The sequence below is a fragment of the Dermacentor silvarum genome, chromosome 1 (genome assembly GCF_013339745.2).
Source record: "Dermacentor silvarum isolate Dsil-2018 chromosome 1, BIME_Dsil_1.4, whole genome shotgun sequence".
Classification (NCBI taxonomy): domain Eukaryota; kingdom Metazoa; phylum Arthropoda; class Arachnida; order Ixodida; family Ixodidae; genus Dermacentor; species Dermacentor silvarum.
Window position 1 is genome coordinate 157,074,536 of NC_051154.1, and position 20,066 is coordinate 157,094,601.

Consider the following 20,066-nt stretch of genomic DNA (forward strand, 5'->3'; position numbering starts at 1 on the left):
TCAGTCAATCGTGGGCATCCCGTAGTACGTGATCTTAGGAGTAGAGAATTGGTCAATAAACCCTAGTATGCCACCTGATGGCATCAAACCTGCCAGGATGGCGAACTTTTCTGTGCTATGAGCGAGAAGCGAATTGAAAGGCCCAAAGGGGATTCTAGGTGCTCCTTGTGTCCTGTTGCTTATAGTTTATTCGGCTAAGTATGTAATATCCTTTGGAACTGAGCATGCAACCCCTGCCTCAACGATAATCATTTTAGTTTTGGCCGCGTGCACCTCTCTCTTCTCTCTATCTTTCTCCCCGTGTGTGCGTGTGAGACAGAAAGATTACTCACTCCAAAACCGCATAACTTATGTAATCTAATGCTGCAGTTTAAACAATGCAAAGCACATTACAGTATTTGCGAAACACCATATAAACACTGTAAAAATACAGTATATACATTCTGTAAAAACTGGGGGAAATGAAGAAAGGGGGAAATTCCTCGAACGTGGAACCCGTGCGTCCTTGGAATTCAAGTGACCTTAGTTTAAATCTTTCTTGAGAGCTCTGAAGCTTGCGCTATAAAACGCTATAAGACTTTCGACTTACACATTATGTTTCTTAACGACAAAACACATTACATGATATTGTCATTGTATAATTATGAATGAATGATGGCTTACATAGTTTGTCTGTCATTTTTCATTTTTATAATCACGCAGCTTTTTTTTATTGCGGGCTGTGTCAAGCAATTAGTCCAAGCTCTAGCATTTTGGAAAATGAGAGCAAATTAGAACAGGGTAGAAGTTCGCGCTCAGCATTAGGAATGTAATTAGGGAATGAACTACCGTCCTCTTAGAGAGAGAGAGAGAGAGAGAGAGGAAGCTCTTTAATGAAACTATAGATACTTGCCTGGCGGCACGCTTAACATGCTATTGCGTGCCATGATAGATAAATGCGGTGATAAATGAAATGATACACCTGGCATACGATATTAACACACACATAACACACACCACGGCCAGTCTGGAGCGCGCGTCTGGCGTCTGGTCACGTGCTCCAGACCGGCCGTGCACACACATGACAAAACATGCATAATTAAAGTATCTCGTTGAGACCACTGTCTCGCAGAAAAGTTAAAAGCACCTTAGAAGCGCGGGTCACACAGGTAGAACCGGTCCATGGTCCATGTCAGTTCGTAGCTGAAGGTGTGAACCCGGAGGTGATTAGGGCAGTCCTTGGTTGAGCATAGAGGTTACAGTTGCGAATTAAGAGGACTATGTCCCCTCGTATACTGCACGCAGGGCACAGTGACAAACCCGCCCGCTTAATTTTACACAAGAAGTATTTTGTATAGACAACGTTCAGACGAATACAGTGCTGCACAATCACGTCTGTCAAGTACACGCGGCATGTGAAGATCACGTGTGTAGTAAGTGCGCATAGATGTATCGTGCTGCTGCGGTTGGTTCCAGATGGCATGCTGAAAGCGCTACGCAAAGGAAGATACTATACCTGAACCATCTCTCCAATAAGAAGAAATCAGGATTTGCTCCGAGGAGTTTGGTGCGTGCCGAACTAGCAGCGCAGTCAGCGTGTGCATTGTCCACGGTACAGAAGCTGTGGATTGTCCATAGTCGCGTGTGCACTGTCCACATAAGATTTAGCAGTTAGAAGCGAAAATTCTCTTTCGATCCAAATTATGGTAAAGTAATGATCGTGGTGGTAATTTTGATTCAGGCAGTGTTCGCCTTGTATTTCGTGCCAGTGATTGTTCTGTCTGAGAACCTCCTTTCGTGTAACAAAATGTGTCACCACGTGCCAATCAACTGAGAGTAACGCATAAATGTGAGCACAAATTGGCCATACCTGGCCCTTGCGCCACAAAAAAAAATGTGAGCACAAGGTGCAAGGCCCGTTTTCGCATTATCTTCAGTACTTCCGCGCGCACTAGATGTTCCGCACATGTATGTGGCAGTCCTCAGCTACGCGAGTTGTCATGTAGCCACCTTCTTTCAGTGCTGAAGCACCGACATGTAGGGCCGAACGAAATGCTCCGCGCAGACCACAAGTCTGCGCATACCAGAGTAAGTGCGCCCTGCCACTATCATCATCAGTGCCATCGAAAGAAACTGTAGTGCAGACTGATAAAACAAAACAAAAATGTTGTATGAAAGAGCATGGTGCCATATGGTGTTTCAATTTCTATTTCAGGGACGCAGGAGCACGCCTTATCGCTGCCAATGACATAATGCTTGGCACTGCCCCTTTCACTCACGTATCCGGCCTCTGGCTCTACGGCTGCTGCTTCGAAGTTGGCGCCACTGTAATTATCATGGCCCTCTCTGACCCTGTGTCTGTTCTCAAGGCCATCGAAAGGCACAAGGTTGGTGGCCGAAGTGGTAGACAAATAAAAAAAATTACTCCATCTCCCGCTGAAGGGAACCATGTGTGGATGCGAAGCAGTGGGGAGATGGTTAGCTTGAGTGGGAGATGGTTTCGCGGCAGCGGCCCGAGCGCTCATCGCGGCGCTGCACAGGAGAGAGAATGAGGCGCGCGTGCTCCGTCATTTTCATACCGCGGAACTACCGTGGCGCCCCCAGCGGAGTATGCAGCTTCAGCGGGAGATGGTTTCGCGGCAGCGGCCCGAGCGCTCATCGCGGCGCTGCACAGGAGAGAGAATAAGGCCTTCGCGCTCCGTCATTTTGATACCGCGGAACTACCGTGGCGCCCCCAGCGGAGTATGCAGCTGTCGCACCACCTGTCGAGCGCGCCGCTCCGGATTCCTAGAGGAGAGAAAGGGGGGAGCGTAGGAGAGGACAGAGAGAGGGGGAGGGGACGCGCATGCATTGTGGGGGTGTGGGACGCGGGCGCCGCTCCGTACAGGATTCCTAGAGGAGAGAAAGGGGGAGAGTAGGAGAGGAGAGAGGGTGAGGGGACGCGCATGCGCTGTGGGGGTGTGGGACGCGGCACAACAGACGGAGCCGCCGGCAAGAAATGCTTCGCATTTAAAAGAAAGTATGCAGATCCAACACTTATGTTATAATTAATGTGAATCGAAGCTTCATACAAGCGGTATATATTAAATCCTATACAACTAACGTCGATAGGTACGAGGAATCACGCAAGTTGATGCAAAGGTATATGCACTACAACGCTAACAAACTCTGCCTAAACGCAAACGCCGCCCGCAGGGGCGTCCGCATCAGCAGGCGTTCGGCGCGTTGCGACACCACGTACCCGAGCACATGGGGGTTGGACCGTGCCGCGTCCAGAAGGAGTACCAAGGGAAAAGGGAATTCTGGGAGTTGAACCGACGCAGGGTGTTTGGACCTTTATGGCCCGTCGGCGGAGGAAAACACCTCTTTGGCCTTCGCCTCGCGTAGACGGCACCACCGGGCTGACCCACCTGGGGGAAATCGGTCGGTTGCCTTTTCCTATCTTTTCTTCTACCTTTCACTTTCCTACCTTTCTACAATCTCTCATTTCTACTCCTTTTTTCCCCATTTTCTTCATCTTCCCGGGCGGCCTGGCTTAACCTGGTGTGCTTTAACCAATCTCGGTAACCAATCTCGGTTATAACATATATGGTTATAGCGACAATGTACAGTTGGTATGATAGGGCTGGCTTCACTACATACCCTGCCGTGTCCCCTCGTTGGGCTCGGTGGTAGGTGACCGGCATCGTCGCCGAATATCCTAAACATTTCAAGGGAACTTCCAACCCCCTTCTCAACTGATCGTCCCTCAAAGAGGGGGCGCACCAATGCTAGGATCCAGTTTTTTTTTTTTTTTTTTCGAAGAACACGCGAAATTTCGCGTCGTCCATAGTGAGAGAGCTGTCAAGAAGGCCAGAATAATTTCACCATTCGTAGTACCGAAGTGTCTCACAGGCCATTGGAAGTGGTTACAAAGCCACCAGGATGGCGACTGGGATCTGCTACTCGAGGTCCGAGGCAAAGCGCAGTACGACAAGTGAACCAACTTTGTGGTATTTGGGGATATTCCCATCACCGTTACTGCAGACCGAACCATGAATACTGTCAGGGACGTAATTTCGGAGGATGACTGGATGGATATGAGCGACGAGGAACTCCTGGAAGGATGGAAGGATGAAAATGTAATCAATGTACAAAGGATCAAGATCAGACGCGATAACAAGGAACTGCCAACAAAGCATGTAATAATTACCTTCGGCACGAGTACACTACCAGAAATACTAGAAACAGGATATATCAAGATCGGAGTAGGAACGTACCTTCCAAACTCGCGACGCTGTTTCAAGTGTCAGAGGTTGGCCATGCATCCCAGAACTACTAATGGCGGCTTACCTGTGCGAAATGCAGTACTAAAGAGCACGCAGCTCACGACTGCGATGCTGAGGCTCATTGCATCAACTGTGATGGTGGCCATCCTGCATACTCTAAGTCATGTGCTGTCTGGAAGCAAGAAAAGGAGGTTATAGCTGTCAAGGTCAAAGAAAACTTATCTTTCAGAGAAGCACAGCAACATATTTCCTGATCATTCACTCAAAATACATCTTTTGCCGAAGTGGTGCATCAGGGGGCAGCACCACAACGGCACTTTTCGGATGTCCGCGTAACGCGCAGCCAGCGCGCGGCACCCCCACGGTAGGCGCCGCCAAGGCTACCATACCTTCCCTGAACTCAATCACACCGGAGGCCTATGTTAGCATTGGTAGCATAGGCTAGTGCATAGGCAGAGCATAGGCCAGTGCAGCTCAGAGGCAAAGGCGAACCCATCGACCTCCGGGCAGGCGGGCTCCAAAGGCTCCTCTCTCGACCCGAGACCTTCAAGGCGAAGGCAACAATCACAATAGCGGGTGTCCCGCGCTGCGCAAGAGTCGATCGACGTGACTCCCAGTCAAACAGTGCCTCCAGTGCAAATTAATATGCAAACGGAATCAAAGTCCAAAGCCAACGACCACGCAATGAACCCAAGAAATGCTGAACGACCCGATGCAATGCATATGGGATTTCATTGCTTGTTTAGGATTGTGTTTTTTTTTTAACCGTTGAAGTTGAATGAAGACACATTTCGTTAAGTTGCATAGCCTTTATTTTAGATCATGTACACACACTGTGCGCCATTAAACACATGCATATATCACCCTCATCACACACACACACACACACTTGCACGGACTGCATGCCGTTGCCGATACACGGAACGGGCCTTACGGGCACGACCGCGCTCGCACTTACGGGCGCGTACGGCAGCCTCTTCTGGCGTGCGCTGTGGCCGCGGCCTACCCATGGTGACGGCCGGGAATGCATTACGTGACGCGCGTAATGCAATGGAGACATACAGTTCGTCTTGGTAGCGTGGCGTTGCAGTTCCCATTGTTCTTATCGGTACAACTGCGAATGTAAACTGTAGTGTTCTACGATACGTATGTCGTGCGCCGTTGTTCTATTGTGTACGCAGATGCTCAGATTTTTCTATTGTGTGCGCAGATGCGCAGATAGTTCCATTGTGTAAGTTGGCTTTCGTGCAGTGTGTTTTCGGCGCTCGCGGACGAAGCAGTGAGACATAGAAAGCTTCGATTTAAATGGACGGCTGTCAAACCCATTGCCTTTGGTAAATATTGAGAGATATAGTCTAGAAGGCCAGGCAGATTTTCTGGGTGCCCACTTTCAACACATCTCTATTTCTTCTCACTATTCTGAAACATTCCTTATATACAAACAACGAGCAGAACGACAGACTTTGGAACGTAAATGCGCATCAAATGAGGTATACAACCGTCCGTTTAAAATAGCTGTACTGCAGGCATCCCCGAACTGCTTTATTAACTCTGCTCCGGGATATCATCAAACCATTTATGAAATGATAAAACACTTACACACTAAATCCCAGAAAGCTTTCCTTTCTCTTCAATGCCATAAGGTCTTCAGGATATACCCCGCTTGCTTGGAAAGAGGCTTTTATAATTCCAATTTACAAGGAAGGCAAGGACCCGTCTTTATCCACCAGTTATAGGCCTATAGCACAAACGAACTGCCTCTGCAAGTTCTTCAAAAAATGGTAAATCGGCGCCTGCTGCACTTTCTGGAGAGCAATAAACTGCTCGATCCATGCCAACGCGGTTTCAGGGAGGGCAGATCATCTAACCAACCACAACTAACCATCTACTTCGCATTGAGACAAATATTAAGGACGCTTTCATTCATAAACAATATTTCTTATCTGGAATTTTAGACATCGAGAAAGCCTGCGATACCACATGGCGCTTCGGAATTTTACGAGATCTACCGACACAGGTTGTCCGCGGAAGCATGTTGAACATTATTGAAAGCTACCTGTCTGACCGCACATTCCGCGTAAGATTTGGTAATGCTTTTTCTAGACCATTCACCCAAGAGACTGGCGTAAAGCAATGCGGAGTGCTTAGCTGCACCCTCTTTGTCGTAAAAATGAATTCACTTTATACAGTCATTCCACGCACCATGTTTTATTTCATGTACGTAGACGATGCACAGATAGGTTTTAAATCATGTAATATTGCTATCAGCGAACCGCAGGCGCAGCTTGTATTAAATAAATTGGCTTAATGGGCAAAGGAAAAATGCATTTAAAGAAAACGCACAGAAAAGCACTGGCGTACTCTTAACAAACAAGAGAGGAGTTACACCAGTACCGAGTATTGCAATAAATGGAGTTGAGATCTCTTTGAGCAGCTAGCGTAAGTTTCTAGGAATCATTGAAGACTCCAAGCTTACGTGAATTCCTTATCTTAGGTATCTCAGGATGAAATGCCTCTGCAAGTTGCTCGAAAAGATGGTAAATCGGTGCCTGCTGCACTTTCTGGAGAGCAATAAACTGCTCGATCCATACCAATGTGGTTTCAGGGAGGCACGATGAACCTTTTAACACTTCTGTCGCGCACAACATGAGGTAGTGATCGGAAGTGTCTCCTAGACTTGCATAAGCCTTGTACGCTCACGCCTTGACTACGGTGCTATAATGTATAATTCCGCAGCACAAAGTTCCTTAAAAATTCTAGACCCTGTTCACAATCTAGGCATCCACCTCGCAACCGGCATGTTAAGGACAAGTCCTATACAGAGCTTCTACGTAGAGTTAAATGAGTGGTCTGTTCACCTACAGCGGTCATATTCAAGTTTTACACATTTTCTTAGAGCACATGCAAACAGTGAACACCCTTCTTATGCCGCCATAAATATGACCTTGTCAGACTCTATCCTAACTGACCTACAGCAAGAGAGCCCTTCTCGCTACGAGTGAGGAATCTGTGAAGAAATCGATGTCCCACTTTTTGAACATTTCCTAAGCCTTCACAAAGCCGTTGCCACCATGGCACTCACACCTCATAGATTGTGACATGTCGTTTTTAGAAGTGAAAGAACGTTACCCAGAGGCACACATTAAAATGCACTTCCTCGAACTCCAGACAAAATACTCCTGCCCAAAATATTACACTGATACGTCAAGGTCACATGCCGGTGTGTATGATGCAGCACTTGATTCATCCTTTTTAGAATCGAATGTTCTGCATCTTCAAACTAGTATCTACACGACCGAGGCCTCGTATGCAGTATTGGCGGCTGTCAAACACATCAGAAAAACGAAGACTAAAACAGCTCTTATATTCACGGACTTTTTAAGTGTCGTCAGAACCATAAGTTCGCCCACTAAACATAAAAACATTCACGCAGAAACGCCTCTGGGAGTTGTATAAGTATGCGTAAGCATTGTGCCACTTGCTCATCTCCACGCAGGCGGGTGTCGTTATCAATGTCATGAAACTTGATCCGACCACTATAAACCCTTATCAACCCTCATCGGTCGTTATCAACCTTATCGAACATGGTCTGACCCTTATCAACGCTTATCGGTTCTTATCAACCGGGATGTCCAGCGAATCTGTTACAAAATCACCATTACAATTTCTGGGGGGGGTGCAATGATTTACTGGTGGCTCGGATGCTTGTTTTGAGCTTGTTGTTTCTTGAAACGTATGCTGTTCTGTGCGTTGTATCGGCTATTTCACTGAATGTATGCTTCACTTTGCTGAGTGCTTGTAGCCTCTGCCTTACGTGGGTATGAGCCATTGCATTTTGTGCTTGCTTATATATACGGGGGTATATGGGCTCACGACCTACTGAACTCCAGACCTGCACAAATCTCCCTGCTCCATCACGCCTGGTCTAGTTCACCCCTTTTGCCGCTAGGGATAGAACGTGCGAGCAGAGTGGCGCTAGCTATAACCTGTTCGCTGTCGTCTGCTTCTGCGATGTGTTCCAGCGCTCGTGTCGCTATTTCGGCCGTCAGAAAGTGTTTACATTGTTTGTAAATGCATAAATTCACGCAAATAAAAAATAAAACAAAATTTTCGAATGATTGCCTCTCATTTCAATCCCAAAATAGAGTAGGAAGAGCCGTGCAAGAAAGGAAAACAACGAGTACAGCCGGCAGACGATAACTTTTCCTCCCGTTACCTTCGCAGTAGGGAAAAAAATCTGATTACTAGAAGAGTCATAGGATAAAATATAGTGCAATGGAGTAATAATGAAATACAATAATAAAGCACTTGATATATTGATATGAAGGAGGCAATTTAAAAGAATCACGGCAGACGATAAGTATACGGAGACCACACACAGACTGCGAGAATGTGCAGACGCTGCAGAAGGCATGTAACTTCCGCCTTGGCTACATGCAGCTTTCTTGAGTTAATTACAGATGGGATTACGTAAACGATGTCATTATGGTGTACGTACTGCTGTGTGCCATCATGTAAGTCAGAACAAAGCAAGGGATCTAGCATCAGTTTTCACAGTTTCATAAAAGCTTTGCGATGCATATTTGATGGGCCAAACAAACACCTAAACAATCACTCGATCAGTTAATCTTTTTTTTTTATGTGGAGCGGCGCGAAATTTCCGCATAATGGCAAATCTAGAAAGAATTCGTGTACTATTTTACACGTTATTACATAGCACTACAATAAGTACACTTCAACAATTTCGACATACTAGCTGTTGTTTTCGCAAGAAATTGTCACATATGCAAGCAGTCCGCCACCGCAGAAGAACAGGCGCACACATTCGAACGCCACCCAGCCGCCCGACGAGTAGCAGACGAACAGGTTGTAAAAACGCCACCTATGGCCACTGGTTGAACGAGAGTGGGCGCAAGCGGCTCCCATAGAATCCGGATATCTGTGCAGGTCTGGAGTTCTAGTAGGTCGTGTATGTGCCATTGTTTAGAGGGGTATGAGCCATTGCATTCGTCTTACGTGACGGACGGACGAGATTCTCGTGGGATAGGCATAGAAATGCTTACGCATTTAAAATCCTGGACTTCATGAGCTTTATTCACTCCTTTGTACAAGATATACATCTTTAAGCAGGAAGGAAGGAAAGAGTGGAGAAGGAAAGGCAGGGAGGTTAACCAGTTCAGCACAACCGGTTTGCTACCCTACACATGGGCGCTGGATGAGGGGGAATGAAAGATGGGGAGGGGAGAGAGCACATAGCACAGCACACACATCGTCAGTCACAGTCCGTAACTCTTTAAGCAGCATATCACAATATGCTAGGCGCCTGGACATAGAGATATTGAGGTATTGTATTTGCAGACGAAACCGCCACATCAATAGCCACAAGACCCAGGAACTTCTTTATAGCTGTTCCTGCGTTAGACTTGAAGCCTTTCTTACGGAAAAAGCTTAGAAGCTATTGGCAGCGCTTGTGGGACACTGAAGCATTCAATAACTTGCATGTCATTACAACACAGCTAGAAAAGTGGCAACTCAAATCAAAAATACGACGGACCGAGGTTATCATCTGTCGACATAGAATCGTTCACACTCATCACTCATGACACACAGTCGTACCTGTTGACTGGAGATGAGTCGCCTACCTGTGGTAAATGTGGCGTGACGTTGACTGTCCTCCATGTGTTGCTGGAAAGTCGTGAACTAGAATCTCACAGCAAAAAATCACCGCATATCCACGGGGTGAATGATGATGAGTGGGCGAAGCTCCGGAGGGAATCATTGGTAAACCGTGAATCTTCCGTGTAATTCGCCCAGTCTCGCCGCACTAAATCGAACGATTGATTTCCACCAATGACACGCGCCATCTGTGACGTCATTCCTATTTTATAACAGCGCCCTTCATTATAATTGCACCATCTCCCGCTTAAGGGGACGCTAGCACAAACGCGTTAGAAACGTGCAGTACTCTCTAGTAAGGGGGAGAGGCCACAGCGTCTTACGCAGCCGTTTACACATGCCGGAACGTGCACCGCGTTTGCCGACGCCATCAGCGTTTATGAATACGGGGGTAAGGCGGAGAGGCCACAGCGTCTTACACCAGCTTCTTACACGGGCCGTAACGCGCTAGCACAAACGCGTTATAAACGCGCAGTCTTTCGTTAATGTTGGGTATTTATTGTCATCGTGGTGCGTGTGTCCATGTGCGCTTCGTGGCGTAGTGGTTAGCGCCGTGCGTTCGGAAGCGAGGGGTCCCTGGTTCGATTCCGCGCTACGGACACAACTTTCGGAATTTTTTTTTCATAAAAGTAGACGTGGCTACCTACTACTACGACGACTACTACTACTACTACTACTACATACTACAGAGGAGGGACAGACCCACACCCTAAGGAGCTTCGCCCCTAAAAAACTTTCCTCTACCACACCGTCAACGAATTCCACTACATCCAGCAATGTTTCTAGGCAATGACCCACTCTTTGACCGTAAATTAGTCTTAGCTTCTTTAAATGATCTACGTGTACTGCATATTATACATGCAAGTGATCCGTAGCACGGCCTCAGTCTGTTGCTGCGTTATAAGTATTTAAAGGACATGCTTCCCGGCCCTTGCTTTTGCAAGGGACGTATGAGGCATTAGTACTGCTTCCATATTCTCATGCCATTCCTTTATGATCACTTCGCAACATATTGTTACGCGCAAAGGAGACCGTTTGTAAACCTTACAGATGAAGGGGACCGTTTATTTTAGGTCGCGAAGGTGAGCGCAAGAGCGGCTGGCTGGTTGATGCACACAGCGTCGTCCTCTTTCTCTTTTCCAACCCGGGACCACAAGCACGTTCACCGGTCCTCGTTTTCCTCACGCGTAACATTCCTCCCGTCGCAGACGAAGCCCGGCGGGCGAGTCAATTCATTTGTCTTGAAGTGAAGAGTTTCAAGCGGGCCACATGGACCACTTGGGTCTTGGCAGCTCTTCTACCACTCGCCATGAGGCGAGCTATGTTATAGGTGACTTCCGTCAGTCTGTTAATAATCACAAACGGGCCATCGTAGGTGGCCAAAAGCTTTTGGCATAACCCGCGTTTCCGTACTGGAGTCCACAGCCAGACTAAATCACCCGGGCGATAGATTACCGGACGGTGGCGAATGTCGTAGCGTGCTTTTGATCTGTCCTGCGATGCCAAAGTGCGCAAACGAGCGATACGACGAGCTTCTTCGGCAAGGCAGAGATTCTCGGCGATAGTGGGATTTTCGTGACTGTGGAAAGGGAAAACAGTGTCGATTGTGTACCGGGGTGGCCGTGCGTACAGCAGGAAGAAAGGGCTATACCCGGTAGTCTCATGTTTGGCGGTGTTGAACGCGTACGTGATAAAAGGCAGTACGTCATCCCAGTTCTTCTGGTCGGATGAAACATACATAGATATCATGTTTACAATTGTTCGGTTAGTGCGCTCCGTAAGCCCATTCGTTTGTGGATGGTACGGTGTCGAGTGACGCAAGTGGGATTCACACATACGAAGCAGCTCCTCCACGACATCCGCTGTGAATTGTCGTCCACGGTCGCTGATGATCACGCGAGGCGGACCATGTCGCAGGATGACATATTTCAGCAGGAATGTTGAAACGTCATTGGCAGTTGCGGAGGGCACGGCCGCCGTCTCGCAGTAGCGTGTGAGGTAGTCGACGCAAACAACTATCCAACGATTTCCTTTGGCTGATTTCGGAAAAGGGCCCACGAAGTCAATGCCCACTTGTTGGAAAGGCGTGCTTGGAGGCGGGATCGGCTGCAGGAGACCGGCTGGACCTGTAGATGGACGTTTGTGGCGCTGACACTGCATGCAGCTGGCCACATACGTTTCAACAGAGTGTCGCATTCCAGGCCAATAAAATCGTTCCTGAATCCGGTAGAGCGTCCTCGCCGAACCTAAATGGCCAGACGTAGGGTCGTCGTGCATAGCACTCAGGATCGCTATGCGAAGGCTCTCCGGCACCACTAGAAGAAAACGTGCGCCTGTGCAGGAAAAGTTCTTCTTGTACAGGAGTCCATCACGCACGCAGAAATCGTGTGCTTTAGCAGGGGTAGTCGTAGCGGTGAAGAGCGGTGTTAATTTAGCGTCCTTTCGCTGCTCGGCTTTGAAACAGTCGAAGTCTGGAAAACGCGGTGACAGAGAAGCCACAAGGTGATCGAAGTCGTCGGCGTCACAGTCCGTAGTGCTAAGTGGCATACGCGAGAGGCAGTCCGCGTCAGCGTGTCGTCGACCACTCTTATAAGAGACGCTGAAGCTGTATTCTTGCAGTCGGAACGCCCAGCGCGCAAGGCGGCCACAAGGGTCACGAAGATTTACAAGCCAACACAATGAGTGGTGGTCGGTGACAACTGTGAAGGGGCGTCCATACAGGTAAGAGCGAAACCGCTGAACCGCAAATATTACCGCGAGGCATTCTTGCTCCGTGACAGTGTAATTCTGCTCAGGCCTACTTAAGGATCGACTTGCATATGCGATCACGTGTTCCCGGTCACCATGGCGTTGAACTAGGACGGCACCAATACCTATGCCACTGGCATCCGTATGGAGCTCCGTCGGAGCTGAAGGATTGAAGTGTTGAAGAACAGGCCGTGACGTCAGCAGAAACTTCAACTGACGAAAAGAAGAGTCGCACGCCGGAGTCCACTCAAAGGGGATATCCTTTCGTAGCAGGCATGTCAGCGGATACGCGACGTCGGCGAATCTAGGAATAAAGCGGCGGAAATAGGAACAAAGCCCCAGAAAACTACGGAGCTCCTTGACAGAGCGTGGTGCACTGAACGCTTCAACGGCTGCTGTCTTCTGGGGATCAGGGCGGATGCCGTCCTTATCGACGAGATGTCCAAGCACAAGGGTTTGGCGGTCTCCGAAGTGGCATTTCTTGGAGTTTAAAACTAGGCCAGCGTTCCTGATGCAGTTCAGGACAATATTCAGACGCGAGTTGTGTTCGTTGAAGGTGCGGCCAAAGATGACGACGTCGTCGAGGTAACACATGCAGATGTTCCACTTTAAGCCTCGCAGAATATTGTCCATAAATCTCTCGAATGTTGCCGGAGCGTTGCACAGTCCGAATGGCATCACATTAAATTCGAAGAGCCCGTCAGAGGTTACGAAAGCAGTCTTTTCCTTGTCCTCAGGATGCATCGGAATTTGCCAGTAGCCGGATCGTAAGTCTACTGAGGAAAAGTAAGAGGCGGAATGAAGGCAGTCTATTGCGTCATCAATACGTGGGAGTGGGTACACGTCCTTTTTTGTTACAGCATTCAGCCGGCGATAGTCGACGCAAAATCTCCAAGATCCATCTTTCTTTTTAACAAGGATCACTGGAGCTGCCCACGGACTCGCTGACTCTTGTATGACTCCCTTTTTCATCATTTCCTGCACTTGTTCGTTGATAATCTGACGCTCTGATGGTGAAACGCGATATGGCTTTTGTCTAATCGGATTTGCCGAACCTGTGTTGATGGTATGGCGTGTTCGAGACGCGGGAATTGCAGGCATTTTGTCCTTCTGCGCAAAGTCGAATACCGAAACGTGCTTCGAAAGCACACCCACTAACGTTCGGCGTTCACTTGTGCTGAGCGATTTATTTACCATCGCCAAAAGGGCCGTTTCCGAACTGTGGCCATCAGGTTCTTCCGGCACTTCTGTAAGTTCAGCCACTGATAAGGACGCGTGTTCCCTGACGAAGGCTAATTTCAAGCCGTTTGGTAGTATAACGGGCTCCTGAGAATAGTTTACGGTCCATAAGCCAGCGCGTCCGCCTTTTATCGACACTACACAATGTGGCACCAACACATTCTTCTTCACACAGTTAATGTGCAGCGGTTCTACGGTAGCATCGAAGCTGTCGGAATTGGCGCCGCAACAGGCAACGGGAACACAAACGGTAGTAGATGCAGGTACGACCGTATCACCACAAACACACAATGTAGTTTCGCGATCTACAGGGTTCTCAAGGAGTCCTGACGGAATCTGACCACTTACGAATACCTTCCCTGTGCGGCAGTCGACAGTGGCACCACACTCCCGCAAGAAATCCATGCCGAGGATCACATCATGAGTCGACCGAGGAATAATTACAAACTCTGTGAGAATAACATGGCCTCCCAAAGACACGTCAGCACTACAAAGACACCTTCAGCACTACACACACCAATAGGTCGCAAAGGCTCGCCACTCACTCCACAGAACTTTATATATTCGTCCCATTTAAACAACACCTTACGCCCTAACACGTCTTTAAAAGCGACACTCATGACCGAAATTGTTGCGCCTGTGTCCACCAGAGCCATCACAGGCACATTATCTACAAAAACGCGCACTTTGTTTTTAAGCATCAACACAGGAGGTATTTCTGTCAGTAGCACATCTCCAGCGACCTCACCTCCATCGGCCGCGCTAGCTAGTTTTCCGGTGACGAAGGAGATGCGTTGCGACGTAGCGGTGAGGGAGAACGGGAAGCACGAGGACGCGGTGGGGGCGTCAAACTCCTGTCAGACGCTGGGGAGCGATTCCGGGAGCTGCGTGGCCAATACTCGTAGCCAGGCGATGCGTGGGCTGGCCACGGGACACCATGGGGCCGTTCGGAGGGCCGGGAAAACTCTGAAGGCTGGCCACACCACGTGTTCATACGCTGGTTACAAAACCGCGATATATGTCCCGGGACACCGCAAGAGTAACACACCGGGGGAGGTCGAAACCTTGATTGTTCGTCGATGAAGCGAATACTGTCATTTTCTCTTGTGTATTCAGTTGGTTCATGGCGGCTGTCATGACGATACATCGGGGGTCGAGAAGGCGTGCGCTGTGCGCGTCGGTCATAGCGTGGAGTCGGAGAGCGTGTTGTCATCCGAGACTGTGGGGCTGCGCTGTACTCTACGGCCGCTGTGCTAACCATCGGTTGCCAAGGGGCCGAACGTGGTGCAGTCATACCCTCACGCGACGTGTACATGACATGGTGGTCAGCTGTTGAACGTGACATCTCATATATTTCTCACATATTTCATGGCCATAGCACACCTTCTTGGTCATTGTTATATCTTAGTACATATATATTTCACGCATATATACATCGACTGATTTTAGGCCCCTTTACAGCCATGTTAAATCCTTGACATTGTGTGCATTGTCAACTCGTCGCACCATGTGTTTGGCGCTCTTTGGTCAGAACTGGTCCTTGCGCCACGTAAACACAATAATCAATCAAATGCAAACACCGAATCTGGCGGATGCACAGTGAGACGAATACACAGCGATGTGACGAGGATGAAGACGATGTATGATGCTCGTCGAAGGAAGAATAGCGATAACATGCATATGCCCAGAGAAGTACGACACTTATCTAGGTACATTTAAGAGTTCTATGCCTTTTGCGTCACAGTGGCACAAACCTATTGTAGAGGATTTACCAAGAATGGGCGTACTCCCAGTAGCACATACAAATGGCTAAACAAAGGAAAATCGAGTCAGTCAAAGAATACGAGCCCGTATTTACACACACAAAAAGACCTTCTTACGGTTAAGCTGTAAGAGCGCATGTCAGCCAACCGCGATGTTGGACATATGTTTAGCGGAGGCAGCCGGCCAATGGGAAGCAGCGCTTACGAAGGAAAATCTTTGTGAATTCGGCCCACGTTGAATATACTGTGCTATCTGTTAAGATGTCGGTGTGCTTTAGAGGTACACCACTGAGACGACGTTATATGTTCAGGCTTTATGCAGGAATTTTTTATCATTATTATTACGCAGAACAGAGTTGGCACTTATTGGCACAGCTTTTTCGATCAGCATACAGGCTTTACACCGGGTGTTTTGCCGCGCTTAGCTTTCTTTGGCAACTAACCGCGATTTTCTTGTGAATGTATAATTGTTTCGAGGGCTCTTCGTGAGGATAGAGCAGTCTAACACAGCGATAAAAACCGCATGGTTGTACCGGTGGTAAGGAGAGCGTTCTCGCAGTCCTCCCTCGTGACAGCAACCATTTTGAGAGGCAGTCGTTAAGACGGTGCTCCTCTGATTGCAGAGTCTGCGACAAGATGGGGCCGCAGACGCTGCACGGGCTTCCGAACTGAATGGTCCTTGCGGAAGTGGCGCTCGAAGAACCGGGTGGCTCCCGCGTGCGGATAAGGCACAGTCATGAGGGGAACGCCACACAAAACACATAGTGCAACATATTACCACAAATAACCACCTCCCAAAACATGCTAAACGCATTCTTGTATAGTAAACATGGTTGCTTCTTCATAATTTATAGATTATACATAATTCATAAAAATCGACTGTGGCAGGTAGCACGATTCTAATCCTTGAACTGGATTACTCGAAAAGGCGGACATTAATTGCACGAGAAATGAAAATTCGTCATTGACTAATTATGAAAATTGAACTAAATGATTTTAAAGAATTACTTAAAGCGCATATTGCAATTTACGAATTGTAGCGGGTGAGTTCGAAAGGCGTATCCACTAGGAACGAATTATCAGGATGGCACAAGTTTCCAGATATTAATTCCCAAAGTGTGCGACGAAGTACATTTGCGCTCTAGTAACTTTCGTGCTTCGACGCACAAAAACGCGTTTCCCTGAAGAAGTAAGTGGGACAACGGCGCATTTTGATTGCAACATTGATGGCACAAATCTCGAAACCGGTGCCATCCTCAGAATTCGCTACAAGTCGATATGCCTTGCAAGCTTAGTGACTAAAGTTCGTAAATTTAAATACGTGGAGCAATGTAATTAGTAAAAAACTTAATTAGGGAAATTTTGTTAATTAGTCGACTTCACATTTTCATTTTTTGAGGAAGTAATGTCCGCCTCTTCGTGAATTAGAATTGTGCTATCTGCCATAGGCGATCTTTTTTTAATTCTGCATAGTCTAGGAAAAAACTATATATGCCCGTTCGCTGGTACTTGCCATCATGCGCACTTATAACCTTCGGATATATATCCATAAATATATCAGCCGAGACACGGAACAACCAAACAGCAGCCACGCCAGACCCTGGATAGTAGGCAAAGAAGGCATCGCTTTGATACAGCACTTCGTTAATCCGATAAGGTAGAAATAGGCGTTTGTGAACGATAAACCAAGCCGCACCGGTATACGAAATTTGTATCACATCGGGAAAGTACGGATAGAACACGAAACTGCAGTCATGGAACGTTCAGTGCGCAACCTTACGTGGATTCAATGGTGTCTGAAGTGGCGAAAACTTTCACTATTTGTGATCTGGACAGACAGTACAGCTGCCTTCAACGGTTCCCCCATGTGCAAAGCAGTTCTGACAGAAGGCGAAAGTGTAAGTTGGGTATTAACGTGTGCCTTACAAGAGTGCCTGAAACGTTGCAATAAAGATCGTCCTCAAATTTGGAAAGTGCAGCACACTGTACGCTGCATTCGAAGGAGTGGGATTGCTGTCTAGCCCGAGGCGCACACTTTAATCATTCTGGACTAGGAGAGAGACCACCAGCGCTCCGCTTTTTCAAGTGGCCAACCACCCAGCAACTGGGTTTAGCTTCGGTTGCGAGTACCGGTATGTTAAGCACGACACGGCCGTGGCACACGGCCGATGACCGAATTCTGCCACGTATCGGGAACATTAATGGCAGAAAGGTGGAGAAGTCAGCCTGAGTAAAGTGCCTCTAGCCTGCCCCTCCACGCTCGGGAAGGGGGTGGGAGAGCAACAGAGGAAGGCTGCACCCGCCCTTGAAAAAGGGATAGACACAGTGTTCTTTCTTGCGAGTTCATCATGCATGTCCGTCAGCGAATCCATTAGACTTAATTAGCCTTTCGAAATTGGAGCCATGGGGCTTCTTCAGTGTTGTATGTAAAAGCCGTTCTTAGCTTTTTTTTCGTTCACTTACAGGCTACAGTGATGCTGCAGTTCCCGACATTTGCGCAGAAGTTAGTGCAGTGCAAGTGCATCGACAACTACGACGTGAGCAGCATGAACAAGTTCCTAATTGGTGGCTCCACTACTCCCGCCATAGTGGCACAAGGCATTATTGACAAGTTCAAGTTGAAAGCTTTCCGCCACGGTACGTTCAATTAAGTCACTCGCCGCTCTGTTGTTACTGCGCTGTTATACTGCCGTAACTGCCGACGTCGATTCTGAAGTGCGTTGTATCCATATTAAACGCAGTTTCGATTTCTCTGGAATCCGTTAAATAGCGCGCAGTCATTACCATTCGTTCCACGAATAACAGACTTTGTATGCAGCATGTTGCCTTATTTTCCTATCAACGTATCACGCTTTAACGTATCAGTGTGATTCGGTTTGACTTAGCTTCAGTTTACAAGATAGATGAACAGCCTTTTTTTTTCTTCAGGCCTAAAATACCTTTATATGAAAAACAGAACGCGCGCTTGTGTCGCAATACTGTCTTCTATTCATTTGCTTACTTAGACATGCAATGTCCTGAAGACGAGTGAAACTTCTTACATAAACAGGCTTTCTTTCGACACTCGTTGATTTGCAGCTCGACCCATGTAAGATTGCTCGGATAATTTATTTTTCTTCTTTGTGCTCGTAAAAAATGTAGCAGTGTTTTCTTTGACTAAAAAGCGCGAAGTGTTGCCTAAGTTGGCATTCGTCTCAAACTCATTGCCTAGCGAGAAGCGAACTAGTTAAAGTCATTCAAAATAAATCGTCTTTATTACTCTGGTTCCACTTCAGTTAACTTGGTACCCCGCGTAGCTTGTACTCGCCTGCTGCGATCGTCAACTTTACTCAAGAACTACTTTAAATTGGCTTCTGAGAACGACAGCGAAACTCGATGTCGAAGCAAGACCCTCGCTGAAGGGTAAGACTAGCACAGTTCTGATATTCACGTCAAGCTCGACAACTTCTGGGCTTGCTGTGCGCTGTGTTGTATGAAGGTTCTACCAAAATGACTTAATCTTGTAATACTGGATCAGTACTCGCAATAAAACATCCATAAAACACACAAAAAGACCACCTGATGCAAATAATAATGGCCACGGGAACGATAGTTGGCTCGTTGATTTACTTGCTTTACCCTCAGGGCCCAAAGTGAGTGTTAAAATTGAGAGTGGTACCAACATCATTCACAAGCAGCAAACGAACACGTGAATTGTAGATTATAATATTGTCAACAACATGCCCCATTTTTTGTAAGGTAGCAAGAGAAAAACAAAATAAACACAGCAACATTCATGGCACCAAAGCGCAAGTCTTATGGCACGTTTATCCTCGGCTGCTAAAATTATTAGTTAAAGTTGATATAAACAACTTGCTATCAATAGTATGAACCAGTGACTCGGTAAGGCAGTTTCACTAGTTCATTGTTAGGGGAAAAAGGATGAACTAATCGATTTTTGCTGTAGAAAATTGGTCTATTCTTCGGATCTAGGAACCCCATCCAAAGAGCTTTTCTTCTTTCGTAAGTGCTGTTGGCCATTGTCCGGATGCCTATGCTATAATATGTCCAACATCGCCATTGACTGTCATCTGCTCTCACGAACAGTTCTAGAACATTTTCGAGAATACCGACCTAGGATTTGAATGATGGGCTAAACAGAAGCAAGTTGCGAAGTACATCGTGATAGAAATTTTTGTGAAGCAGGCATAAGGTGAGGTACAGCATCTGTATAATACATTCGGCTGGAGCAAATGTTACTTCATGTTAGTTACCCTGACACTGCAGTGATAGTTGCTTAGGATAAGTTGAACCGCACAGTTCTGTGCGATTCATTCATTCGCAATATTTTTAAGCGACACATAATAGTGTCGGCGCTGGTAGTGTCACGCTGAAAAGTGGGCCGATCCTGGCG

At 47.4% G+C, this 20,066-nt stretch overlaps 1 protein-coding gene across 1 annotated transcript in view; it reads left to right on the top strand.

Moving 5' to 3' along the window:
- Nucleotides 1–20,066, top strand: part of LOC119436273 (probable 4-coumarate--CoA ligase 1) — an 88,202-nt gene that overhangs the window by 38,164 nt on the left and 29,972 nt on the right. Inside the window, exons 5-6 of the mRNA XM_037703073.2 lie at nt 2,195–2,366; nt 18,139–18,310. Coding sequence (XP_037559001.1) covers nt 2,195–2,366; nt 18,139–18,310 — 344 coding nt within the window. The remainder of the gene's footprint in view (nt 1–2,194; nt 2,367–18,138; nt 18,311–20,066) is intronic.